Source organism: Ailuropoda melanoleuca, chromosome 15 (genome assembly GCF_002007445.2).
Source record: "Ailuropoda melanoleuca isolate Jingjing chromosome 15, ASM200744v2, whole genome shotgun sequence".
In the NCBI taxonomy this organism is placed as follows: domain Eukaryota; kingdom Metazoa; phylum Chordata; class Mammalia; order Carnivora; family Ursidae; genus Ailuropoda; species Ailuropoda melanoleuca.
The window spans coordinates 86,722,561-86,750,346 of NC_048232.1; the positions used below are offsets into that span (position 1 = coordinate 86,722,561).

General features: G+C 55.9%; 1 protein-coding gene across 1 annotated transcript in view; it reads left to right on the forward strand.

Moving 5' to 3' along the window:
• Window positions 1–27,786, forward strand: part of ARHGAP8 (Rho GTPase activating protein 8) — a 66,241-nt gene that overhangs the window by 4,155 nt on the left and 34,300 nt on the right. Inside the window, 3 exon segments of the mRNA XM_034643597.1 lie at window positions 17,395–17,514; window positions 19,808–19,891; window positions 19,894–19,944. Coding sequence (XP_034499488.1) covers window positions 17,412–17,514; window positions 19,808–19,891; window positions 19,894–19,944 — 238 coding nt within the window. The 5' untranslated portion in view covers window positions 17,395–17,411.

A 27,786-nucleotide genomic window follows, 5' to 3' on the forward strand; every position in this document is an offset into this window, starting at 1 on the left:
TCCGTGCTCCCCACCCCTCCCTCCACTCCTTCACCCCCTCCTGGGCCTTCTCCGTGCCTCTTCCCCTCCTCCCCCTGGCTCCCACCCTCCCAGCTCCCCTCCTCTCCTGCCCCTCTAGCCCTGCACCCCCTCCCTCCCTCCATGCCTCCCCTTTCTCACCCCTGACCCCTTCCCCTCCTTCTCTCCCCCATTTCCGTGTTTCAGTCTGGCTGGGCTGTCCCAGTCCAAACTTTGGCGGGCCCCCCATTTTCCTCCCCTAATTCATGGTCTCCCATCTGGGAGGGTTGCATACTGTACAGGCCCATCGGCCCCCTCCCCCCAAACCAGGGAGGTGGGAGCCATCTTTCCATTTCACAGATGAGAAACTGAGGCCGAGCAGGTTCTGGGTTGATTCAAACCCAGGGCTCTGGCTGGGCTGCTGGCTGGGTCAGCACCGGGGATGGAAGGCCAGGAGTTAGCGGGCCAGAAACTTAGATCACACAGCTCCAGAATCAGTTAGAGGAGGCGCCCTGGCTCCTTTCATTGTTCTCAAGCCCTGGCATGGGGCCCGCCTGAGAATTCCTGGGGTCACTGACCGCAGCACTGGCTTGGGGGGTGTGTACAGAGGGGCTTCTCAGGCTCCTGGGGGAGGACCTGCAGAATCCTCAGGAAGCAGGCTCAGGGGAGGAATCCCTGTGGGGTGGGGACATGGCCTTGGCCCTCTGGTGGCCGCAGACTTGGAGGTTTTGTGTCAGAGGCTGTGTCTGTCCCCAGAGCGCTGTGCTGTGCTGGGGGGCGGGGCTGGGAAATGCAGTGGTAGCGTTCATCCAGGTGAGAACTCAAAATTTAAGTTAAGACTCAACAGTGAACATCCTTTGCTTGGTCCCTGTTGGCAATTTGGGGATTTTGTTTGTGAGTTTCTCCTTTAATACAGTGACTGACCATTCCTCATTCTAACACTGCGGGTGTTTGGGGCGGGGGGTGGTGGTGAAGAGAGACATAGGGTACGGCCTGAGCCCAGCTACTCCTGTGGATGGCCAGCTCCACAGTCCCTGCCAACAGGGGACCCAGAGCGAAGCCAGGGGCTAGTGAGAGGTCAGGGAGGGCATCCTGGAGGAAGCAGCCATAGAACTGGAAGATGGATGGGAGGTAGGCACGGAAGGTATGCACGTTGAGGTCACACTGAGGCCGGGAGTCATTCACCTGTAGGTGGGGTGGAAATGCCTGGAGGACCAGAGAGGTGGAGCCTGTAGGAATTTCCTTGGATGACATCACTGAGTCATTGAAATGTGGCCTCAGTGAGATGTTTTAAGGCCTGGAAGCTTACTCGATTAAGCATCCTGTGGACACATGGCTTCGCCCTCACAAGCTGCTCCAGGCAGAGGCTGTTGTGGGCACGCCATGAATGGTGACTTTGGTTAAAGACAGGACAGCAAGAGCTCAGACCACCCTGGGGGTGCCTGGGGTGCTCGTCTTCACCACATCCAGGAATCTATCCCATTCTTTGATTTTGACCCTCTTTCGGGGATGGGGAAACTGAGGCACAGAGGCAGCAGGAGGGGGAAGGAGCTGCAAGAGGAGGCAGAGACCTAGTTTTTGAGCAGGTCACTTTCTCTTTCAGGGACTCAGCCTCCTAACCTGTGAAATGGCCCCGTTGGCCATCCTTCCCCAGGAGGGTTGTGGTCACTGTCACTAAGGGCCATCAAGCCCTAACTGCAGGCTCGATTGCCCCACCGCTCACTCACAGCAGCCTCACGAGGCAGGACTGTGACTGTTCCCTTTTACGGATGGGGAAACGGAGGCAGGGAGGCTCAGGTGACTTTCCAAGATCGCAGGGCCAGTGGGCTGGGCAGAGAGCTGGCCTGATGCCGCCCCCCCGCCCCCGCTGTGCTGCAGCGTGCACACCTCCCCGCTGGGCCGCGGCGCCTTCCAGGGCACTGAGGTCTGCCTTCTTGGTGGAGACAGTCAGAGCCCGCCAGGGACCGCCCTTCAGAGCTCTGTGAAGTTAGTGTCAGGAGATAGGAATGCTGTTTTCAGTTTCTTTTCAGATAAATTGTTAAACTTCTCCGTCAGTCCTTGAGTTGAAATGGATGGTCAGGGAAGACGTACCGCGTCCAGGGGCTTCCCGGGCTTGCCAGGGCACATTTGAGGGGAGCCCTTCTGGGCTGGGCACTGGGGGTGGGGATGGCCTGGAAGATGCCTGTGCGGGGCTCTTGCAGGTGACACGCTGCTCCTGAGTCCGGCCTCAGCCACCTTGCGTGAAAGCTCCTGGAACTTCTGGCAGCCAGTTCTGGGTGCCGTCCAGGTTTCTGGGTCCCTGGAGGTCAGGAGACCTGGCTGAGTCATGGTGCCCGTTTGCTGACCTCTCAGACAGGCTACGTAAGCGGCAGGTTGTCCCGAGGCTCCGAGGGGACGGCGTGGGCACTCAGTAGGGCTAGAGGGCTGCTGAACTCCGCAGCTGGCCCTGGAGCCTTGACTCCCCAACCACTGGCCCCACCCCCCGCCACTGGCTGTGCCACCCGGAGCTGCTAGCCACAGTTGCTGGCCGCTCTCTGTGCCTCGGTTTCCCCATCTGTAAGATACAATGTTGTTACCCGCTCATGGGGTAGTGGGAGGATCACATGAGTTAATTTGCTCCAAGCGCCTAAAACCAGGCGTGGCACCTTTCTAAGTGTGTTTATCCTTCTCTGTTCTACCCACGGACCACGGGAGAGCGTGGACTTGGGTGCAGCCGGTTCCTTCCCTGGCTGAGGGGCAGCAGTTCTTCCTTCGGTGACCTTGGGCAGGTGAGCAGTTCATTTTCGGTTGAGCCTGGTGACTGTCCATCAGAGGGAACTGGTTTGGCAGGTCAGGATTCCAGAAACTCCTGGGGGAGCTGTCCCCCCTTTCCCCCATGGGTGGAGGGTAGGCCGCCTGGGTGGGCACATTTGTTATCTACAGGAAAGCTTTGGTGGTTGAAGCCAGGGAGGATTTTGAAGCCAGGGGGATGGGGGGGGTGTGGGTGGGGCTTCTGGAAAGTGCCTCTTCTTTAGGGCTTGTTCTCTGCTAAGTTCTGGGTGCCTCTGAGGCCCCTGCCGCTCCCAGGTCACCGCCTTTGGTTCTGTGCTGTTAAAACCTTGCATTTTTTTATTCATTTGTGTTTTCTTATTTGTGGAGGATTTCAGACATTCGGAAATAAGCAGGACATCCCAGTGTCGGGCGCTGCCGTGCTGCCCCCCCAGCCTGGCCTAGGCTCACCCGCACCTGCTTACCCCCAGGCCTCCATCCCACCTCTGCCACCTGCTCACTGCGTCTTCCTTTCCCTCTCCTGTATGATTTTAAAGCAGTCCCCAGACTCCGTAAATAGCACAGTGTGAATCTCCTTTTTAAACATGACCGCAGTACTATTACCACGCCTAAAACAACGAACACAGAGGCGCCTGGCTGGCTCAGTTGGTGGAACGTGTGACTCTTGATCTCAGGGTTGTGAGTTCAAGCCCCACGTTGGGTGTAGAGATTACTTAAAATGTTTAAAAAAATTAACATAATTCCATAATATCCAGTGGCCAGTTAATATTTGGATTCTTTTTTAAAAGATTTTATTTGTTTATTTGTCAGAGACAGAGCACAAGCAGGGGGAGCAGCAGAGGCAGAGGGAGAAGCAGGCTCCCCACTGAGCAGGGACCCCGATGCGGGACTCACAGGACTCGATCCCAGGACCCTGGGATCATGACCTGAGCTGAAGGCAGATGCTTAACCAGCCGAGCCACCCAGGTGTCCCAGTGTTTGGATTCTCATTTGCTACAAATATCAAGTTTTTTTCCTTTGTTTTTTTTTTCTTTTTTTTAAGAAGGCTCCACACCCAGCGTGGAGTCCAGCATGGGACTTGAACCCATGACCCTGAGATCAAGACCTGAGCTGAGATCAAGAGTCAGATGCTTGGGGCGCCTGGGTGGCGCAGTCGTTAAGTGCCTGCCTTCGGCTCAGGGCGTGATCCCGGCATTATGGGATCGAGCCCCACATCAGGCTTCTCCGCTATGAGCCTGCTTCTTCCTCTCCCACTCCCCCTGCTTGTGTTCCCTCTCTCGCTGGCTGTCTCTATCTCTGTCAAATAAATAAATAAAATCTTAAAAAAAAAAAGAGAGATGCTTAACCGACTGAGCCACCCAGATGCTCCCCCCCATTTTTTAAAAAATCAGGATCCAGATAAGGTCCCCGCATTTTGGTCAGTTTATCTGACTTGTGAGGCATGCCCCCGCCCCACCCCGGGAGTGGTTTGTGCTGGCTGTCACATCTGCGGTGACCGTGCGGATGATTCGTCTCCGGACACACTGCCCCTTCCTGTGATGTCACCCCTTTCGCTTGATTTGATCCTCATGAAGGTGTTGGCGGGGCTCGTGCCCACTGCACGGGTCAGGAAGTGGGGTATGGGGGGAGCTGGCAGCCCCACCGAGGTGGCACCGGGAGTAGGGAGGGCTGATGACGGGCTGGAGCGAGTCCCCCCAGCTGTTCCTGCTGCTCATGGCGGCCGGCGTGGGGACTGGGTACGGCGGGGAGCAGGACTAGGTCCCTGGCTCTGGGAGCTACGGTGGCCTGACCTTCCCCTGGGACCTGGGGCACTTTTTTCCTCTGGCCACGAGGGTAAGTCTGTATTTGATCTGGCCACACTGTCACTGGATCTTTCGGTAAAGAGGGCTCTGAAGGTGGACGGTGGGTTTATGGGGGCCCCGTGGACCCCACTTCAGTTTCCAAGGAGGCAACTGAGCAGGTAGATTTGAATTCAGATTGAATTATTATTATTATTATTATTTTAAAAAATTTTATTTATGGCAGTGAGAGAGCATGAACAGGGGCAGAGGGAGAGGGAGAAGTAGGCTCCCCACTGACCATAGAGCCTGATGTGGGGCTCGATCCCAGGACCCTCAGATCATGACCTGAGCCAGAGGCAGATGCTTGACTGACTGAGCCACCCAGGTGCCCCTATTGTTCTTATTTTTGAAGATTTTATTTTTTTAAAGATTATTTATTTAGAGAGTGAGAGAGCATGGGGTGAGGAAGGAGAGAGAAAGGGAGAGAGAGAATCTCAAGCAGACTCCCTGCTGAGCACAGAGCCTGACACGGGGCTTGATCTCCTAACCCTGAGATCATGACCTGAGCTGAAATCAAGTCGGACACTTAACTGACTGAGCCATCCAGGGGCCCCTTTAAAGATTTTATTTTTAAGTAATCTCTATACCCAATGTGGGGCTTGAACTTACAACCTTGAGATCAAGAATTGCCTGCTCGGGGCGCCTGGGTGGCTCAGTCGTTAAGCATCTGCCTTTAGCTCAGGGCGTGGTCCCAGGGTCCTGGGATCGAGCCCTACATCGGGCTCCCTGCTCTGCTGGGAACCTGCTTCTTCCTCTCCCACTCCCCCTGCTTGTGTTCCCTCTCTCTCTGGCTGTCTTTCTCTCTGTCAAATAAATAAATAAAATCTTAAAAAAAAAAAAAAAGAATTGCATGCTCTACCGACAGCCAGCCAGGCGCCCCCAGACTGAATTATTGAATTGGACTTGAGCCAGTGGTAATAATAGAAACCATGTATGGATCCCTTTACTCCCTGCAGGAGCCGTGGGTTCCAGGTAGCTAAGACAGCATGTGCAAAGGCCCTGAGGCAGGAACAGCTTGAAGTGTTTGAGGGGCAACCTCCGACAGATTTGAGGCTTGTGTGGCTGGAGCAGAGAGAATGGGGCTGCGTGGAGGTGGCATGAGGTGGTGGCCGGGTCCAGGCATGACGAGTCAGTCTTTAGGTGTTTGCAGGGGTTTGGATTTTATTCTAAGAACTGCAGGCAGGTGTGGGTCCTCAGAGGGTGTCAGGAGACGTATGGATTGGGGAGTTGGAATACCAGTACCAGGGGAGAGAGGGCTGGGCCAGAGGTACAGGCTTGAGGGTGGAGAGCATGGGATTGGACTTCCCTTAGGAGAGGTGAGGTCCCAAGATTCCTCTACCTTGATGGGTCTGAGCTGTATGGTAGAGATTATAGCAGAGGCGCCAGCTGTGTCCTCTTCTGGGACAGAGCAGCCTGGATGGCGGGGAATGGAGTGAGTGAGGTGGGCAGTGGGAGTGACCCTGAATTATTGGTAAGACTGGGCCAGGGAGGCCTTGAATGCCGGACTCTGTTGTGTGCCCTTTGTCTGTTCTCTTGTTCGGCAAATACTCCCAGCCCTGGGGTGGTAAATGTTGGGACTCGGGGATGAGTCAGACACGGCCCTGGCTGTCAGTGAACATATGGTGATGGGTCCAGGACACACAGACGCATGCCACAGGCTGATGAGGGCTGTGATGGAGCTGGGGGCTGCCAGAGCCCAGAGGAAGCCCCTCTCCGAACCTGGGGTGGGGGTGGGGGGCAACCGAGGCATCAGGATGCTTTTGATTTTGAAGAGAAAACCCAATTCTGAACTGGCCCAGAAGTCAAGGGTGATATATTGGCCCATGTTGCTGAAATGGTCTGGCTAGAGTATGGAGATCAGGTATGGCTTGATTAGGGTTTGGCAGTTCTGCCTTTTCTCTGAACCTCGGATCTTCAGTGGGGAGCAAGCTGGCTGCAACCTTATCTTCGTACATGGCTGTGTGGAGGGAGACTTCTCCAGTGGTCCTCTCTTGAGCTCTTTCCCAGAAGCATCTGGAAGACTTTTCCCGGTGCCTCACGGCCCTGAATGAACCCATTCCTGTGACCAGAGAAGTTGCCGTGTGCCGACTGGCTCAGGCTTGGCTTCCCCAGCAAACCTTTGGGAAGGGAGCTAAGATGACTCAGAGGCCATCAGGCCACCTGGGAGGGCTGTGCAGGTGATGTACCCGTGTACAGCTGAGTGAGCACCTGGGACCCAGGCAGGGCACCCGCAGTGCTGGGGAGGGAGCAGCCCTGTCTGCCCAGCCGGCTGTCGGAGCAGCTGAGCCTTGACCTTGGTGTCTCCAAGAGCCTCAGGAGGGGCCGTCGGCCCCAGCAGCGGACAGGTTCCTTTGCCCTGTCCGAGCACCAGGCCTCTGGCAAGGGCGGCATGTTTGGCTCTCGCTGCTGGTGTCTCAGCTGGGAACCATGCACGGGTTCTAGTGGCTTCCGGCCCTCCTGTCTGGACAAATAGTCTACATGTGCCTTCTAGAAAGCACACAAGTGCGCGTGTGCACGCACACCAGGGGTGGGGCAGGAGAGAGGGAGCTTCATCTCAGGACCCTAAGATCGGGACCTGAGCCAAAATCAAGAGTCAACACTCAAACAACTGAGCCACCCAGGCACCCCTAAAAATTACTTTTTATGGGGTATGGCTAGAGACCCTGGAATCCCAACTCAGTGGTGACCCCGCCCCCCCAGGCCAGGAGCAAGGGCTCCGGCCCCTCACGCGTGGACACTGCATCCCCTTCCCCTTCAGTGTGCCAGTCCCTCTCCCTGGGCCTTGGTGCCTGTGAAATACGGGGTTAGGGGCCCTCCCCTCCTCCCGGATCCCTTTAGCAGATCCCTGTTCTGAGACACAAGGCGAGCCCTTCCTCTGTACGCCCTGCGCACGACCACAGCACTCAAATTCAATTTAGTGTTAATTTGCCCGAGGTAAGTAGGTGTTAATTTGTAGATACTGCATTAAGATAATTGCCGTGAGGGTCTGTTTGTGAAATGTGCAAATATATTTTTATAGCAGCAAACCATTTTGCTATGAATTATAAACAGACGAGTCCGGTGATTTGAAATCTCTTTTGCATAACATGCGCGTTGCAGCATGCCTGCTCTGGTCCACGTCTCCAGCCAGTGCGGGGCCCCTTCCCGGCTGCCCAAGCGTCCCATCCCAGCGGGGGCTCCTCGGGGCCTGGCTCACAGCTTAGGGGGAAAGGGCTCGGCACCGAGAGACCCAGAAGGGAGTTGCAGTGGGTGGACTTGGGTGGAGGGGGACAGAGGTTGTGCCCCGAAGCCCCCGCCTGGGAGAGACGGTGTGATGATGGTGTCTGCGGGGTGCTAGGTTCTAGGGATCCCATGTGAGCAGGTCTAGGCAGCAGCTCAGCCCCCAGGAAGCTGATCTGCTGAGGGAGGCCCGTGGGAGCGTGAATCTAAGGATCACAGACCGAGGTCCGCACTCACACCCGAGGTTTAGGGACGAGGTGCAGGGCACTCACTGTGTGGGAGAAGTTGCAGAGGGGGAATTCTGCAAACACAGGTGGCGAGGAAGAACAGGACATGCGGTATGTATTTGGTCTCTGTCCGTTCCTGGCACAGAGTTCCTTAGAACCGGGAGACCCTCCTGAGTGACAGGAGTGGCTTTTCTTATTCATAGAGGGTCCCTTTGACCTTACCTGAGTTTATACTAATGAGGTGACTCAGGCTGGGCCCCTAGAAAGGGGACCCCCCCATTAGAGGGTTAGAACTTTCAGCTCCTGGGGATTGGGTTCCATCACCCATGGCAGTGATTAGTCACCCACCTGCTGACCTGGGTCAGAGCTTTGAGACCGTGATGCTAAGAGAGTCCCACTTACGGGACTGAGCCCTTACCCAGTGGGGTCTCTGCGGACTCCGGGTAGTACGTGTCAGAATAGGATTGAATTGTGGGCTTCCCTGTTGGTGTCAGAGAATCAGAGAAGTGGTGTTGGAAAAACATCGTTGCTGGAAGAAAACGCCACACGGGGGCAGAAAGAACTCATGAGGCTCAGGGAAGTCTGTATAAAGACCCTGGGGTAGGCAGGAGTGGCGTGGGGTTTGGGAGAGCCTGGGATGGCTGGGTTCCTGTGGCTGCAGCCATACCAGAAAGAGACGAGGGTGCCCGGGGCGGGGGGGGGAGTGTGGGTAGAGTGGAAGCTGGACTTGAAGCCCCAGGCTGTGGGGCGGTCCCTTCCGTGAGCCTGAGCCTGCTGGCTTGTTAGTAAGGCAGGCGGGGCTAGAAGTGCCTTTCCTCATTCAGCGTCCCTTCCTTGCGAGTCTCTGGATGCCCAGAGGAAAGCTACATTAAAAGATAATTTTCAGAAAAGGAATAAAGCCGTGACTGCCATACAGATGGAAACATGAACACGTGTTAAGGGTTTTATTGAACTCACGAGGGAGCCAGGCAGATGTTGTCATCGGTTGAAAGGAGCATCTGAAGTGCAGAGGCATTTACAGATGGGGGAATAGGGAAATGAAAGTAAAAGGGAGGCAGTTGGGGGCATTTGGGAGAGCAGGAGGAGGGAGAAGGGCAAGGACGAATTTCCATGGGACAGGATGGAATTTGCATATCTGTAGGTAAGAATTATTTTGTGTTACTCTCAGCTGTCAACAGTTTGCGGAGTAATAAAATAGCTCCCAAAGGATGGAGTCAGATAGCCCAAGAGGGTGTCTCTGTTCTAGACGACATTAGTTTTCCATCAGGACACAGGTTTGCCCCCATGCCTACGATGGGAAGGCACCTGCAGGGACTGGTAGTCAATGCCAGGAAATCTGCTGGTAGCAGGAGCTTTAAATAATAGTTTAAGACCCTTGGTGAGGAAGGGGGGTCCCATTGCAGAGACCAGCCTAGAGTCAAAGATGCATCCTGGTGCAACCGCTTGAAGGACTTCCTGGAAGGAATTCTGATACGACAGAATTACCTGGTTGGCATAGGGAGTGGGTGGGGTGAGGTGGTGGAACGTGCTAGTGGTTACTTCCTCTTTGCATTTAAAGGAGTATGTTTGTCATTTCCCACTGTATTTGGAGTCATCCTGGTTCTAGGCTGGAATCGGGAGACCTGCCTTTAAGAACCAGCTCTCCACTGACTTGCTGTGTGCCTTTGGGCAAGTCCCTTGCCCTCTCTGGGCCTCTGTTTTCCTGCTGTACAATGACAATTGATGGCACAGTATGTTCACTGCGGTCCTTCCTGGCATCACTGTTTTGTGATTCTGATAACCATGGGAAGGAGAAATCTGAGTTTGTAAGAGGTTTGTATCAGGTTCTCCAGGGACACGGAACCAATAGATATTTATGTATAAAGAGTTTTGTTTCAAGGTATTGGCTCATGCAGTTGTGCGGACTCACAAATCTAAAACGTGCAGGGCAGCAGGAATTCTATGTCGTAGTCTTGAGGCAGAAGTCGTTCTCTGAAAAAACCTCAGCGTTTTTCGCTTAAAGTCTTCAACTGATTAAACGAGGCCCACCACATTATGATGCATTATCAGCTTTACACAAAGTCAACCGATTGTGAATGCTAGTCACCTCTACAAATACCTTCACGGCAACATCCGGGCTAGTGTTTGACCAAGCAGCTGGGCACTGTTGCCCAGACAAGTTAACACATAAAATCAACCATCACAAGGCCAACGGGACCAGACATACCCTGGTGCCAGAGCCCACTGCTCCCCTGGATGCCTGCTGGCCAATCAGCACCTCTTGAGCTCCTGGACCTGGAGAAAGACAGAGCAGCTGTGCCTGGTGGGGGCAGGACACTGGCCTCCCCGAGGAACTCCCAGGCTCCTTAGTGGCAGCTGTGGGGATGGGCTTCCTTCTCCTGCCTGAGCAGTGTTCCCATCCTGCGTGGGGTGGGGTCCCCCTGAGCCCATGCAGCGGGGGGTGAGGAACTGTCAGACCCTGGTGCAAACCCGGGGAGCACTCCACGATGGGGGGAGAGTTGTATTTTTCTCTCAAGTATAGGATTGCGGGGGTGGGGGCGGCACCCAGGGTTCATCCTGCTAGATCCCCACCCCCACCCCCAGACTAGCTGTTGCCACAACAAGGCACTGATGATGCGTGACATGCCCACATGTGAGCACGCAGACTTCAAAACAAAGGTGCCTGCACTTCCTGAGATCGGCGATCCGAGTTGGGTAAAGGTTTTGCGCCTATAAAGAAAGAAGGAGTAAATATCACTCTGTTTGGTTCAAGCAGACTCTGGAGGAAATACAAAGCCTTCTTGGCTTTGGTGGCTTTGAACTCCCAACTCCCATCCCCCAGCCGCTTCCTTGCCAGGACCTCCAGCTATGCTGCTCCACAGGGAGGCCTTTCCCCAAAAGCACAGCAGCAGGAAGAGGCCTGGGTCCATTCTGGTGGTTAGAGCTTCCCAAGGCTTTGAAGTGAGAATGTTCCAGACGTATTCTTCCCTGGGTCCGGTGGGTCCCTCAAGACATGCCCCTAGATGGTTGCTTTCAAGCTGTTTGTCTGGCTTATAGCAGGTGTATTGGTCTAGGCTAGCGCACAAAAGGGGCTAGCTCTGGGGGTGGGGACAAGGTGGCCCCCTTCCATCACCAAACTCCGAGGAGCCCCCTTGCCTGTCGTGAGGGATAAGCGGAATGATGGGGTGGCAGCTGAGTCCCCCACAAGACTGGGTGCCTCCCGTCCCTGGCAGCGACAGCCCTTGGCACCCTTGTGCCTGGCCGCCAGTGTCGTTGGGTGTCTCTGGGACAAATGACTAAGGTGAGTCGCGTTCTCAGCTCACCGGGGTTCCTGGCCAGTGCTCCTCGCAAACCAGCTGCCGTGGCCGTGGCCGTGGCCAGAGCTGTGGGTGTAGATGATTGAGTTTCTTTTCTCACTTTCACTGCAGGTAGAGGGTGGCTCACAGCCAGGCCTGGTGTCACCCCTCCCCCCTCCCTGTTGCCAGTGAGCTGCCTCCAGCTTGGGGAAGGCCAGATTTGGAGGGTGGCCCAGGGCTCCCGACAGGACCCAGTGGGCCATGGGGTCCACGTGGGGCAGCGCCGGGCCTCCCTTGTCTGGTGCTCTGGGCCCTGCCAGGGAGTGAACCCGATCCCACATGTGCACCCCAGCCCTGGCCAGCTGGCTGTAGGGCTCCCCTCCCATTACCTGCCCTCAGAAACCGGGGCCCCCAGGGTCAGGTGACCTCAGAAAAATGCAGGAGGTGCAAGCGCGGAGGGGCCGTGGGCAGTTGGTGGCAGGTCCAGGCACTGATATGAAATGTGTGTCTTGAGGAATTGGTCTGGAATTGTCATGTGCGCTGGGGTAGGAGGCAGCATTCTGGTGAGGGGCCCAGAACCGCAGGCAGAGCGGAGCCAGGACTCCAGTGTGCGTGCCTGTGTGTGTGCACGTGCGCACGTGTGGGATATGTAGAAAAGGGGTGCGTGTGACTCCTGAGGCCTCACCTGCCCCTCCTCCCCCCTCCCTCCCCCTGTCCCGGGCTCCCTCCTTGTGCCCTGCCCCCAGACCCCACCAGCGGGGTCCTGGCAGCAAGCCCGGGAAAGGGGCAGGGCAGGGCTCTTGCTCCACCTCAGCCCAGAGAGGGCAAAAGCCTGGCAAAGCCACACAGCCATCCGAGGAGGGAGCAGGTGGCAGAGCGGGTGGGGCAGGGGTGCCGCGGGAGGTGGAGGGAGGAGGCTGGCCGAATGTGGAGTCTGAGCTAGGTCACTGTTGCCGTGGCTCCCAGAAGTGGAAATGCAAAAGACTTGGGTTTACCTGTGCCCTGGAGACCGGAGAGCAAGGCTAGAGAGAAGGGAGAGAGACAGGAGGACACGGAGATACCCTGGGGCTGAAATGGGGCCCATGGCCTTTCTCAGGGCCCCGGGGCCAGGCGAGGGCTGCGTTCCCGCCTCCCTCGCTCCCTCGCTCCCTCCGCAGCTGTTTTTGGTCCGAATTGCTCAGAGCACGGAACACGGAAGGAATCGCAGAGAACACACGCTCCAGGCAGAAGGGGGTGCCATTCACTGCGGATTCTCTGTGTGTCTGTCTCTTCGCTGAACTGAGGGGAAGCGGGCGGCGCACCCCCTGCCTCTCCCGGTAGCCTGGGCGCGCATGTCCTGCCCTTGAAACCGGTCCGTGTACCCGGCCCGCGGCACCCCTGCAAACCCACACGGCGGCTCTTCTGGCACCCACAGCACTTCAGATCCTGTTGGCGTCTCGCCTTTGTCCCAGGACTGTCTCCACGGCTCGTTCATAAGCCAGAATTCCAGCAGGCCTGCGGGCCGCACGTGGTCGTGCCCCCTGATCCAGCCTCTGCTCTCTCTCTCTCTCTCTCTCTCTCTTTTTAAATATCAGCTTGCGAAGAGGCCAGGCTGGTTGTCTGGTAGAATGTCCCCTTCTAGATTTCTCTGAGCTTTGTCCCCCCACAGTATCTTCTCGTGTGTTCTTTGGTCCCCGAGGGCTAGTTCTTCTAGAACAGCTGTGCTGGAGGCTTCACTAGATCCACGGGAACCTTCCGGCAAAAGTCTTCGTAGGTACGTCGCCAGCGTGGTCACGCCCCGGGAGCCACCGACGTCTGGCGCTAAGCTCGCTTGCATGAATGGGGTGCCGGCCACACTTGTCTGGACACAGTCATGTGGCCCTCTCTTTTCCTGCACCCCAGATCGCCCGCCTCCTTGGAGCAAGGGGCACCAGCTCCCACCCCAGACCGAGCTGGGCCATGCTGCTGCTGGAGGCTTGGGCTTTGGGCTGAATGTTCTGGAATCTGGGATGTTTGGGGCCGGTGGCTGGGGGTGGAGTGGGAGCAGTGAGCGGTCCGGGTGTGTGACGACATGTATGTGTAATCTGATTGTGACTTTATAGGATGTGGGTGCGTGTGGATGAGGGCCTGGGGGCAATGTCCTGAAATGAAAGTTGTTCACAGGGGTAGGGGGAGGCTTTCGTCCCCTTTAATGAGGTCCTTCGGTGTTGCCGTTAAGCCATTTTGCCGTTTGGAAATGCACCGAGCTGAGAGAGGGCGAGGGGTTGACCTGCGGCGACACGAAGCGGACGGGGCTCGCGAAGAGATTGTGTGATCAGCCTGGCACAGGGAGGTTTGCATCAAGGGGAGAACGGTGACCTTGGGGGCCCTGTGGAATTAGGACTTCCAGCTGCGCGCTGTGGAGGGGACAGAGCCAGGGCTGGGTGTGGGTGTAGGGTTGAGGTCGGCTGATGCTCGATGCGGCTCTGTTGCTGAAGCCAGATTCCCCCTCAGTGTTTCCGGAAATGAAGCTCATTTCCTTGTACCACAGTCAGAAAGGAAAGCAGTGTGGGCAGTGGACCTTTTCTTCTCTTGAAGCAGAGAATGTTGGAGTAGTTTTCATCGAGTGTCTCAGTACACACTGACTTTTCAAAGAAAAAAATATAAGCCGGTCGTCCGTAACCCAGCGGGCTTGAGCAGAAAGAGGATTTGTTGGGTCTTTGCATTCAGGTGCAGCTGGATCCAGGCGCACAGTGCTTTAGCGGACTGTTCCTCTATCTTGTTCTGTCTTCTGCCTTTGGCTTCATCTTTCTCATGTTCCATGTGGTGACCTTTGGTAGTTCCAGGCCCATATCCTCTCAGGTTTGGGTCCGGCAGAATAAATTTAAGAAGTATTTCTTCTCAGGACATCTGGGTGGCCCAGTCAGTTAAGCAGTCAACTCTTGATTGCAGCTCAGGTCATGATCTCACGGTCGTGAGATCGGGCCCTGTACTGGGGGCTCTGTGCTGGCTGTGGAGCCTGCTTAAAAAAAAAAAAAAAAGGAAGACGTATTTCTTCTCAGTAGCTTTTATGGAAGTCTTAGAATTCACTCTGCTTACAACAGCGACAGCCTGTGATCGCACCAGACCTCATCTCTGTCGCTCGGGGAGTTTGCTGCCATGGTTGGCCAGGCAAGGATCCCGCATTCCGTCCTTCCACATCACACAGGCTCTGCGTGCATGCGGTGTGCACACGTGCTTCTGTGCGTGCGTGCGTGCACGTATGTGCGTGTGTACGTGTGTGAGGAAGAAGGAGTGTGTGTGAGAGAGAGACAGACGGTGGGGGAGCTCCTGGCAGAGGGGAAGGAATGCTGGTGGTCAAGAGGACAGCTGTCCACTCTGTCCAGCCAAGAAGTCCCTTCCCATGTGACTGCAGGCCTGGACTCTGGCCGTAGCGTGTATCTGCGGCGGTGTCCTGTTGCGCAGACAGCACAGGCCGCACGGGCCAGGGACGCTGTGCCCCTGACATCCCTGGTGTCGGGAGGCGGCCTCCCTGGCCCACATGTGAGCTCAGCAAGCCCCTTGCTGTTTGTCGGTTGCTGTGCGTTTCCGGTGAGGTCAGCGCCCTTCCTCCTGCTGACCTTTGCCTGTTCGGGTCCCTCTCTCAGCCTGAGCAATTCGAGCGCACACATCTGTTGCCCTCTGCATCCGGGGCCCCGTTGCCTGCCCAAGACACGGTTGTCAAGTGAACCTGTGACACGTGTATGTCCTCCTATCCCTGCCCTCCTGCTGCGGCCTGGGCGTCAGCCACGTGGGTCCCGGCCCCTTTCCCGCCACCTTCCTCCAGGGAACCTCATGCATGCCTTCCCTCCTCCCGGGCAGCCCTCCCCCGACTGCCTGACACATCCAAGCCCCCAGATTCACGGAATTTTCACAGTGTGAACACACACACAGCAGCACCCAGAAATAGAACGTGGCCAGCCCCATGCCCCTGCCTGTCAAGGTAGGTGCCTCGCTGACCTCTGTCGCATGGATTCGCTTTGCCTGCTTCAAGGTTTTTTGGGTTTTTTTTTTTTAAGATTTTATTTATTTATTTGAGAGAGAGCGAAAGCAAGAGAGATTACAGAGGCAGAGGGAGAAGCAGACTCACCGCTGAGTGGAGAGCCTGATGTGGGGCTCGATCCCAGGACCCCAAGATCATGACCTGAGCCGAAGGCAGACACTTCCCCGACTCAGCCACCCAGGCATCCCTGCTTCGAACTTTTAAAGTGTGGAATCATGTGGTATATCATCCTCTGCACCAGACTTGTTGCTGGGGTGTGATTGTGAACCCCCCTCCCCCGCCCCGCACCCCGCCACGGACGGCCCGCTCACACGGCTGCAGAGCACGCCGCCGTGGGACTGTCATGGTGACAGCCGCCTTCCACTGGCTGTGGCTACTCAGTCATTTCCCGTTTGGGGAGGTTTCAGGAGCGCTACTCAGAACATCCTAGCCCCCGTTCCCTGTCTTCCCATGCCCAGCTGTACGCTTTCTGCTGCGTGTGTGTCCAAGGCTGCAATCGCTGGGTCTTGGACGCCCACCTCTGTGTATTTTTCATTTTAAGTTAGATTCTAGTGTTTGAACGTCAGCAGTGGTCATGGACAGTCACGGACTCTGACTTCTCCCCCAAAAGTGAGTAGGTGTGACCACAGGGACCTGGCTCTCCGTGACCCTCGGAAAAGGGGCGTGCCTCTCTCCCTGCCTCTCTGCTCTTGCACACTTCTGGCCGGCGTTGTGCGTAAGTGCTGGAGCCCTCCGTGCCTCCTCTTCCCAGGCTCTGCACCTGAGCAGGGGACTCCCTGACCTCTGGCTCAGTTTTCTCATCTGTAAAATGGAGCTAAAAAACAGCACTTAGCCAACAGGGAGTTTTGAAGAAGAAGAAGGTAGCAAGGTTTTAAATTTTTTTAATATTCATAAAACATTCTTCTTTACATTGTCCGCCACGCGTTGTTTTAGTTCAGATCCCTGGATCTCCTACCGAGAGCCGTACGGGCTTCTGCAAAAATGAAAAAAGGCTAAATGTGGACAAATAAATGGATTTATTAGCCCTTATCCTGGATCTCTTAGGAAACGGCATTTCCGCAATTAAACACCGGGCCAAACCTCAGATGCTGTTTTCACCCTGCGTTGTTCACGTTTTAAAACACCTGTATTGAGAGGGGATTCACCTAACAGACGATTGACCCGCGCGAAGCGTATACAGTCCAGCGTTTTTAGTGTCGTCACAGAGAATGTGCACCTGTCACCCCGGTCACTTTGAGGACGTTTTCTTCGTCTCAGAAACAACCAGTGTAGCTTGGCTGCCGCCCCCCTGGTCCCCATCCCGCCCCAGCCCCTGGCAGTCACCGACCCGCTTTCTGTCTATGGCCTTGCCAGTTCCAGACATTTCGTATCAATGGAACCATGGCATCTTTTGGGACTGTCTTCTTTCGCCCAGCGTCATGTTTTCAAGTTTCGCCCACGTGGCATCAGTACTTTATTCCTTTGCGTGGGCAAATATTCCATTATTTAGGGGCGCACAGGGATTTCTGTAAAGATTTGCACGGGTGCTGAAGCATGAGCCTGGCACAGAATAACCACGTTTGGTAACTCCTAGCTGTGCAGCCACGAGCAGTTCTGATTGATCTTTGCTGGCCTCGGTTTCCCTGTCCATAAAACAGGTGCAGGAGTGTGCATCTCTCTGAGCAGGCGTGATGGTAGCCTTGAGGGCTTCAGCCCTGATAATGTTCGCTCTCAAGGTGTGCGCCACCCCCACGGCCCCCGCCCTGCTCTCCTGGGACACGGGGCTGCTTGGTGAGAGGGAGCTCCGGCCAGGGCACCGGATCCCGAACAAGAGGCAGTCACATTATGGGCCCACACCTTTGGGGCTCTGGCTCCCTGGATCTCTCCCACGTGGAGAGTGGGCTGGGCAGGTGAACAGAGGTGAAAACATCATCTTGACTTGGGGTCATAGGGGATCAGAAGTGGGTGCTTTTTTTAAGTTAAGGAGAAAAAAGCAAGCCAGGCACTCGAAGGGCATTTCCTTCATTCCTTGCGCCCTCGTGGGTACGTGTGTTAAATGTCCCGGGTTCTGTGTGCTTCTCCCTCAGGGTGTTGGAAGGATCCCATGCCGGGATCCCCGAGAGGTGGCGTCGGGACCGTGTGCCTGGGCCGCCCTGCCCAGCAGCAGAGCATGTCCCGCCTGGACTTGGAGGAGCTGGCCGAAATAGGTAAAAGCATGTTCTCCTTCCAGCCTCGTCCTGCGAGATCATTGGCGTACATTTGCTTTTAAAAAGATAATATATACATGTCGCTCAAAAAGTCTAACCCTGTAAAAAGTGCTCGGTGAGGTTGTCCATCTCCCTCCTCTGGGGTCTTACTCTCCCCCTTCCCAGCTAGCCGCAGAGAGTGCCTTTTTAATCTCGCCAGGGTTCTTTTGGGCAGACTCAGATGAATCCCTGTGGGTGACGCAAGCCCCCTCCCGGGTTGCTGAGGGGCTCAACTAGGGTAATATCCTCTTTTGCTGCTTAAGGCTACCCGCTAAAGTGCCAGATTCTGTGTCCCCATCTTACAGACAAGCAAACTGAGGCCCAAGGTAACTGGAAAACACGCCAAGGGCACCGGGTGGCAGGAACCACGCTGGGAGGAGAGCCTCTCCCTGAACTCGCCCCCTGGCGTTTTGGTTAAAATCACACGTGTACGTGTTTACCTGCAAGGCTATTCCTGTCATGTGCACTGGGGCCAGGCTGTTTGATTCATTTCCCCATGGTGCAGATTTCTCTTCCAGGTTTGCGATAACCAGAGTAGATCCTAAGAACTTGCTGAAGGCCCGTAGCCCTGAAATAAACAGTTTCCGGTTCTGCATCCGGCACCCGCGTGCCCCACCCAGGTGCAGGAAGCCTGGGCTGGTTTTACACCTGCTGCGTGATTCGCTCCCAAGGACCCGTCATTGTGCCTCCCAGTTTGCTCCCCTTGCTGTTTAAGGCACGCATGACACTGAAGAGTCTCTCACTTGGGTGCCTGTGGTAGCAGGACAAGGCTCCTGATGTCAGCGGCACGGTCAGGGGTGCCCGCAGAGGGCATCCTTGATCCCTCCGTCCCCTGCCTTCCTTAGGTGGTCCAGGGTCTGCCTCCTCCTGTTTCCGTGGCTGTGCCCCACGTGCTAAAGCAGTTTTCCCTCTCTTTTTTTTAGTTGAGGGGACATTAACATAACATAAAATTCGCCATCACAAAGTATTTACTACATTCGTAATGTTGCGTGGCGTACCCACAACGTTAGAACATTTCCGTCACCCCAAAAGGAAACCCCGAACCCCATTAGCAGTCACTCCCTCCCTCGGGCCCTGGCAACCATCATTCTGCCTTCTGACTCAGTGGATTTACCTGTCCTGGGCATTTCCTATACACGGAATCCTACATTATACGGTCTCTTCTTTACCTTAGCGTGATATTTTCAGGTCCATCTGGATTGTCACACGTATCAGTACTGTGTTCCTCTTATGCCTGAATACTACCCATCCCATGGGTAGCCCATATTTTGTCTGTCCGCTCATCCCTGGATGGGCATGTGGCCGGGGCGACGTCTTGGCTGTCGTGAACGTGGCGTGTTAGAATACCTATTCCCGATTCTTTGGGGCGCCCTGTTTTCCAGAACTGCCTTTAGCACTGTCCACCGCTTATCCATCAGGATGCTTCACGTGGCCATTTTCCCTGCGTCTGTGTCTCTTCTCTTCTCACCAGGGTCCACCCTAATCCAGTATGACCGCGTCTGAACTAATTTCATCTCTAAAGACAGTATTTCCAAGTAAGGTCCCATTGGGAGGTTCCAGGCAGCACGAATCTTGGAGGGGCACCCCTCCACCCGGTGCAGCTGGGGACCGGGGTCTACTCTAGCCTGAAATTTGAAGGTCCCATCTTTTTCCAGCTGAAAACATCTCTGTTTTGATTTGTTTTGCACGAGGAACCTCTCCAACTAAAATTAAACTGGAAGACTGTCCTTTTTCCTCCTTCATAGCACAGTGACCCATGTCTGCCCTCACCCCAGCCGTGGGTTCCTGCTGGCTGCCAGTGTCCACATCTTCAAGCAGGGCTTGGGTTGGTTGGAATTCGGAGCTGGGAAATCGAGTTCAAGTCCACACTCCACTGTCCATGAGCAGTGTGACCTTGGGCACTCATTCCCCGTCTCTGAGCCGCCCTTTCCACTCCTTTCGGTGCGGAGGGCAGTATTCAGCCCTGAGGTCTCATTTTATCCCTCCATGGCTCTGCACACCGAGTGGGAGCATCGTGGGGGCACAGGAGGGGTGGGCACACACCGAGCAGATGCATAGCGGGGTCACACTGAGCAAATACGTGCTGGGTGCACAGGAGAGGCGGGCACATAGCGGGAGCGCAGCAGAGAGGGGCGCATAGTGGGTGCACAGCTGAGGCATGGTGACTGTCCTGTAAAGAGACCTCCGGAGGCCCCCTCATTGCCCTTCCTCGAGAAGACAGCTGACTTCCTCTAATCCTCGTTGTCGGCCACAGAGCTGCAGAGAGAAGAAGAGGAAGCCGCTGCCCTGAGCATAGTGAGAAGGCCATTGGTGGCACCCGCGGCCGGCCAGCACCCTGTGCTGATCACCCCTTCTACGACGTGGCCAGGCACGGCATCCTGCAGGTGGCAGGTGGGTCACAGCTGGGTGGTCCCAGCATCCCTGTGGGCCCCGTGGCACGGGGTGGGTTTATCTGGGCCACTTCCCTCCAGCCGGCTGCGGCCCCACAATGAACAGCACAGTAGGAACCAGAGTGCCTGCCAGGTTTTGGAAATAGCAGATGACATTGCGGTCCTCCAGAGAGATGGGACCAGGAGGAGGTGTAGAGATCCATGCGAGAGGAGGTTTACCGTGGGGGTTGGCTCTCACGTGGTGGTGGAGGCTGAGAAATCCCAGGATCTGCCATCTACAGTCTGGACACCCAGGAGGGGCCCAGGTTCTGGAGGACCAGGAGCGCTGGTGTCCCCCAGATATCCCAGCTCAAGCAGAGGGCACATTCGCCCATTGCCCTTTTGTTCTATCCAGGCCCTTAACAGATGGGCGTCGCCTCCTGCCTTGGGGAGGGTGGTGTTCATTCAGTTCCCATGCTGCTTTTCTCTGGAAACACCCTCACAGACACACCAAGAAATAATGTCTCACAGCCATCAGTCGAAGTGACCCATGCAGTTAGCCATCATAGACAGTGACCCTAACATCTCACCTCTTTGTCGCCTGCACCGAGCTCCATAAACATTAGTCCCTGTCCCCAAGGAGCTGGAATCTTGTCAAGGTGATGATGAAACAGAGGAACGGTTCTCAATAGTTGGAGGCCCCCGAGACACAAATGTAAGTATTTTGGTGTCCACTCCGTGCAGAGGACCGAGGAGAGGATGGGGATTGGACAGGGGGCCGCCATTTCAATTCCCAGATGTTCACTTTGGAGAACCGTTAAGGTTTAGGGAGCAGGGATGGATGCTGGACCCATTGTGGGAGCACAGATCAGGTGCCCACAAAAGGGAAGCAGGAAATACAGTTATTTTTTTTAAGAATAAAAAATACATTATCTATGTTAATAGGCAATGGGTTATTGTTAAAGATTTTTAAAATTTATTTAAGAGAGGAAGAGAGAGGGGCGCCTGGGTGGCTCAGTCGTTAAGCGTCTGCCTTTGGCTCAGGGCATGATCCCGGAGCTCTGGGATCTTCCGCTGGGAGCCTGCTTCTTCCTCTCCCACTCCCCCTGCTTGTGTTCCCTCTCTTGCTGGCTGTCTCTATCTCTGTCGAATGAATAAATAAAATCTTAAAAAAAAAAAAGAGAGGAAGAGAGAGAGGGCACATGTGTGAGCAGGGGGAGGAGCAGAGGGAGAGGGACAAGCAGACTCTGTGCAGAGCATGGAGCCTGATGTGGGGCCTGATCCCACGACCCTGAGATCAGGACCTGAGCCGAAATCAAGAGTCAGAGGCTCAACTGACTGAGCCACCCAGGCGCCCCTACAATGGCTTGTTTCTAAATGAATGAATAAGTATTTTAAAATGTTCTCTTTTAGGTTTCTAGTATGGTCAATTTCTATAGAAATAGCCACTTTTATAAAATGTTAAGACTGTTTGAGGACCGGGGCGCCTGGGTGGCTCAGCCAGTTGAGCCTCTGACTCTTGGTCTCGGCTCAGGTCATGATCTCAGGGTCGTGAGATCGAGCCCCGTGTCAGGCTCTGTGCTGAGCTCAGAGTCTGCTTGGGATTCTCTCTCCCTCTCCCTCTGCCCCTCCCCCTGCTCACACGTGCACATGTGCTCGCTCTCGCTCTCTCTCAAATAAATGAAATCTTAAAAAAAAAAAAAAACTCCTTGAGGGCATCAGTCATTTTTAAGAATATCAATGGGTTCCGAGACCTCAAAGTCTGAGAAGTGGTGGCTTCCACAGGAGCTGTCCGGGCCAATGTCCCTTGTCCACTCGAGAGGAATGTGTGTCCTGGGGTGCTGGGCGGAGTGTTCTGTGTGTTTCACTTAGGTTCAGCTGATGAGTGGTGTGGTCCAGACCTTCTGCCTCCTTGGTAACCCCTGTGTCTATGTCTATCAGTTGTTGACTGAGGGGTGCTCAGAGCGCCCATGGTTGGAATTTGTCAGCTTCTGCCTGTGGTTCTGTCCGCTTTTGTTCCGTGTGTCTTGACACTTTGTTTTTGGGGACACGGACACTTTGGGTAGTTATGTCTCCTTGATGGTTGACCTTTGCGTCGTTTCAAAGTGCCCTCCTTTACGTCCGGCCACGCACCTGTGTTGACAGCCGTGTCTGACGTTCCCGTAGTCAGGACAGCCGGCCAGCTCCGTCCTTACTGGTGTTGGTAGCTATGCCTTCTCCGTGCTCTTCCCTTCAGCTGGTCCCCGTCTTTTTGGGTGAAGCGCATTGCGTGTAGACAGCTTCCCATGAGATCTTTTCGTACTTCTGTTGAGAGGTGGCTGCTTTGCGGGGCCACATTCTCCGCACCTCACGGGTGTGTCCAGGAGTCTGCGCTTGGTCTCCGGGCTCTGGGGAGCGTGAGGCAGAGGGCCGACACCGTGGGGCTTGTGCTTTAGAGTGACCCCTCTTGCCGCAGAGTGGGGGGTGCCGGCAGCGGCTGCAGGAGCCCCGATAGGAGCAAGAACAGTGGTCTGAGCTCATGCTGTGGAGAGAGATTTCCAGCATCAGGCTGGAGGACAAGCTGAAACGGGACTGGGAAGGGGCCCTAGCAGAGCGGGGTGAGAGTTCAGTCAAGAGATGGGGCCCCTGGGGAACAAGTCGGGATCCTTCCTCTTCTGCATGCCTCATTTCCACCTGCTGGGCAGGGGGCCTCGGGGCCGGGACAGGGTTCCTTCCTGGAATGAGGCCGTTGGCGGCCCCGTGGTTTGTCATGGGTCCTTCAGCACCGTTAAGGGTCTGTGGGCGCTTTTGGCTGTGGGCAGGCTCTTCTAGAGACACTCCGAGGTCATCACAGTGGAATGCTTGAGCCCGTCCTCAAGCTACAGGGCTCTACGCTGTGGGGGATGACAGCGGGGGGGGGGGCAGTCCTCGGATTCTGGAGAGTTCCCTCATTTTAGAGTGGAGTTCTCACTTAAACACCAGGTTCTCGGGATGTTTAACTGTCTTTAGAGGACATCTGATGGCCTCAGGCCCCCCCTAAAAGATGTCAGCCCAGCCAGAGGTCCTCAGGAGTCAGGCAGAGGTGGCTGGAGCAGAGCCAGACGGAGCCAGCTCTGTACGTGGCTGAGATCGACTTCACAGAGAACTAGAGCAAGGGAAATCGAGACGCTCCGACCCAGGTGAACCAGCAGCTAAGGAGAGAGAAAAATCATTAGAGCAGAAATCAGCATCCCTGAAACTACTATTGGCTTTTCTATCAGAGCGCCTGGCGAGAGTCCCTGGTGTTCCCTTGCTCGGGGTCAGTCCCCTGCCCCCTCCTCCCAGCCTCACCCAGGTGTCCGGCTCTGTCCCCTTGTCCCTAAGTCCGGCTCACGCTCCTGTGTGGCTGGCCCCCCCGGGGGACAGTTCACGACCTGGAACCCTTGCCCCTGCTCCACCGGGAAGCCACGTGGGCTACCCGGTGACTCCTGCCAAGGGGTCCACTTTGGGCGTGAGCAGACCTCACTCCCCACTAAGGGGACCCCCCTCATTTCCTCTCCGGGGTCTCTTCCCCCAGAGCTGGACATCCAGAACCACAGCTAGAAATTGAAGTGTTATACAAAGTAATACTGGATGGATCTGTCCATACTTAAGGGGTGTGCACTTGACCAAACAGACGCTGTGTAGAATTGTAATTCTTTAAGATAGTGTTTTGTAAATAAAGTTGATTTCAGCATTTGAAGAAGTGGTCACCGTCTGCAGCTCAGGTCCCCGTCTGGGGCCGGGGCTGTGAGCCCAAAGGGACATGACCGTGGTGGAGAGCGGGGTGGGCAGGGGGAAGGTTTGGGCCTGGGGAGCAGAGAAGCTGGGGGTGTAATCCAGAGACACAGAGGCGGCGAGTGGCAGAGAAGAGAAGAGGAGGACAGGCGGATCTGGTCCTCCTGGATGAGAGGCCACCGCCCCAGACCCGGGTCTTTGCCCTCAGTTTAGACCCCGGCCAGGCTTCCCGGCAGGATGCCGACAAAAATGGGTCTTCAAGTCTCCTTTCGTTTATGCAAAAAAAAAAAAAAAAAAGATGAGCAGCCTTAAAACAAAAACCCAAACTCCCAAATCACTCCCGGTGAGATTGCTGCTGCCTTTATTATGCATTTTAATCGTCCTTCCCTCGGAGCGGATGACGGATAGGCTGGAGCACGTTCCGGGCGATGGCTCCGGGAGCCCTTTCTTTATTCATAAACTGGGCTCCTCCCGTCTCAGAGACAGTGAGTGATGTTGTGTTGTGCACCGTGAGGGGAGGAATAGGGGTCATGAATTAAACCGGTGCCTCACAGAATTTACATTTTATTGATAGTTTTCATTTCCTTCCACATTATATCATTTTGAAGTCCGTTCTCGATACGCCAGCCTGTGTTACTGGAGGACGACGGAGGGGCGTTCACTCATATTGACTGATCTCATGAATGCACTTGCTGCGTTGACTGCTTAATAAACGGGAGGCCTGGCTGTCCCGGGGATGCCTCAGGGCTGCCCGGGAGGCCTGCACTCAGGCAGCCGCGCGGGAGGCCTGCCCTCCGCCGTCGCGGGGCGCTCGGGGGCCGAGGGCATTATGCCGGCCAGGCTGGGGGTGCCGCCCTCAGAGCTGGGCCGACTGCCAGTGTGAACCCCGCTCCAGAGGCCCTCAGCTTCCTCGACTGTAAATGGAATAGCACACCCGGAGGCATCCACCGTCTGGCACGTGGAAACGGGTCACATTTATTGAGTGCTTGCTGTATGCTGGTGCTATGCCAACCAAGACTTTATTGAAGTTTCTGACTCAGTCCTCCCTGCCAGTTTTTTTTTTTTTAAGATTTATTTGTTTATTAGAGAGAGAGAGAGTGAGCAGGGGGAGGGGCAGAGGGAGAGAGAATCTTTTTTTTTTTTTTAAAGATTTTATTTATCTATGTGACAGAGAGACAGCCAGCGAGAGAGGGAACACAGCAGGGGAGTGGGAGAGGGAGAACCAGGCTCCCAGCAGAGGAGCCCGATGTGGGACTCGATCCTGGAACGCCAGGATCACGCCCTGAGCCGAAGGCAGACAACGACTGCGCCACCCAGGCGCCTGGGAGAGAGAATCTTAAGCAGACTCCCCGATGAGCGTGGAGCCCCATGCGGGGCTCGATCTCACCACCCTGAAATCATGACCTAAGCCAAAACCAAGAGTCAGATGCTCAACCGACTGAGCCCCCAAGGCGCCCCCAGAGCGCTTTCACCATTGAGCCCGGACTGCAGAGCATCAGAGAGGCCGGCTCGGGGCTGCCTGGCTGTGAGGGGACAGGACTCAGCCTGTCCTTCCTGTCTCCTTTTTCACAAATCCAGTTTGCCCGCTGCCACACTCGCCGTAAGCTTCGTGAGTCTGTCCAGTCTGGGTAATGCTGGGATATTAGCTTAGGGGACGTTTAGAAATCCACTGATATGAAAAGAAAATGCTAAGTTAGCTGTCCTTTTGGTTTTGAGGGAAGTGGAAAACCTTCACTGGAAGCTCAAGCAAGTTGATGGACCCTGCAAACAGTAGGTGTGCAATAAGTGTTTATGCAGTGAAGGAGTGAACAGGTCAGTGCTTTATGTAAGCAGGAGGAGGAGAAGGGACTGGGCCAGGGGTGGGCACTGGGCTCCCAGCCCGCTCCACGTCCCTGCGTCTGGCTTGCCCACGCTGCATTCTCCCCAGGGCTACTCCTCACCCTTGTTTGCATGTGGTGGATGGATGGGGCTCACGGCCTGCTCGGGGCCCCTTGTGCCCTATCCCTGGCTGAACTGAGTCCAGACTCTGACCCTGACCTGCCTTGTGTCTGCAGGCCCTCCACCCTCTTGGCCCGCAGACCAGAGCCGCGGTGGCGCGTCCCCTCGCCTGGCCAGCACAGCACCTCTCAGCAGATGCAGGTCGGGGTGGGGCTCGGACAGGCCGTGAGCCCCTCCCACCTGCCCTCGGCAAACCGGCAAGCCAGGGTAGGGAGGGAAGTGGGACCTGTGGTCTGATGGAGACCCATGTGTTCTGGCCTTGCCCGGAGGGTTGGCATTCCTGGACACCAAGTCCCTTGGTCCCGGGGTGGCCTTGCTGTGACTCCTGTGACATCGGCTTCCTACACCTGTCCCTCCTCCTCTGTGAGGCTCTGCCATGCCTGCCACCGAGTTCTGCTCTGCTCCCTACCGTCTCTCACTGTCGTGGGGTGTGGCCCTTCTACTTGCTGCCTCTTTCCAGCCACGACAGTGCCCGACCGTGGCCCACCGGGACACCGAGTGGATCTTGCCTAGGCGGCTTGGGTGGTGGAAGCTCTCTCTTCCCTGGGATCCAGCGGCCTGGGCAGCTGCCCCTCCTCCTGGCCCCGCATCCACTCCAGGCCATTATCACTCTGCCCTGGGGACCTTCTGTCCTGGACGGGGCTCAGCCCTTGCCCACGGCTGCACCCCATGCCCAGGGCTATGCCCTGTGCTCCCCTCTCAGCCCCGCCCACCCCACGTATGCAGTACTGGCTCTGTCTCCTACGTCCCCGCAAATGTCCCGGCATTGGGGACCCCCCCAGTGCTGGAGGTCACTGTCCCCGCCTTCTGACTCCCTTCCACCATGCAGTCTGCTTGGGACACCCTGCTCCAGTGGCCGAAGGGCCTTCAGAAGGACCCATCAGATGGTGTCCCTTACTTCCCCTCCTCACCGGCTCCCCAGTGTGACCAGGGTAGTCAAACTCTCACTCTCCTCGTGCCTGTGGCCTTGACCCCTCCTTTCACCATATTTCCCGTGACAACCTGCAGCCCGTGGTGGTGTGACTGTGTCAGACCCCATGTTGTTCCTCAGCCGATGAGGGTGTCCCGTGAGCAGATGTCCGCTCTGCCCTCAGCAAGGCCTTGCCTGCAGCCCCAGCCCCTGTTTCATCTTCCCTTTCTGGATCTTGGCCTCTGCATCTCTGGCCTGCTGGGTGGCGGCCCTCCACAGCCCCGCAGCGCACCCCTCTGGCACAGTCGGCCGTGGTGGGGGTGCAGGGTCATGCGACACAATGGCCTTTGTCCCTGATTCCTGGAAAGCCGCCTCTAAATCCTTGAAATTTCCTAAGTGATAGGAGCAGCTTTGTGATTCCTGCTGGTTTATGCCAAGGAGGAGGCTCACGGGGGACCCTGAGTCGCGTATGCTGCCGAGACAGCTCAGGGCGGGGCTGCTGTCCCAGAGGACCCACTGGGAGCAGAGGGACACTGATTTGTGACCTCCAGGGGCTTGAGACTGCATTCAGTCCATTGCCAGGGGTTCGATCTGGGTTGATCAATGGGTCAAGCTGCATATTGATTGAATCACAATTCTGTCGGCCACGCCTGTGTGAAGAAACCAGTAAAGACTCTGGAGCCACGTGCCCTGGGTAGTGGTGACGTGTCGCTATGCCTGACTGCATGGGGAGAGGGCACGGGGGGCCCCGCGTCCAGGACCCTCCCACTCCGCTCTCCCCTCTTGGCTTGTCTTGACTGATGTCCTTTATGATAAAATATAAGTGAGCTAGTGAATTATTGACTGTGAGGGGGTCGTGGAAACCTCTGGATTTGTTGCCAGCTGATCAGAAGCGGGGTGGCCTGGGACCCCCAACCAGCAGCTGCTGTCTGCAGTGAGGACAGCTCTGCGGACGATGGAGCCCTTCACCTGTGCGGTATGGCCCAAGCCCAAGCAGGTGGAAGGCGCTGGAGAAGTAGCCTCTGGCTGCCCGAGTCCCTGTGGCTTCTCAGGGGCTTGGGGAGCTGGGTGGAGACCCCCATCCCCCACATCACTGTCCTTTGCTTGGGATGGTGGGGCCAGGCGGGGGCCATGTCTGCTCTTTCCTCCCACAGCTGAGCACACAGTGGGCCTTCAGCAAATGCTTGTTGACGTGGTCTTCCATTTGCCAAATTATTTAGT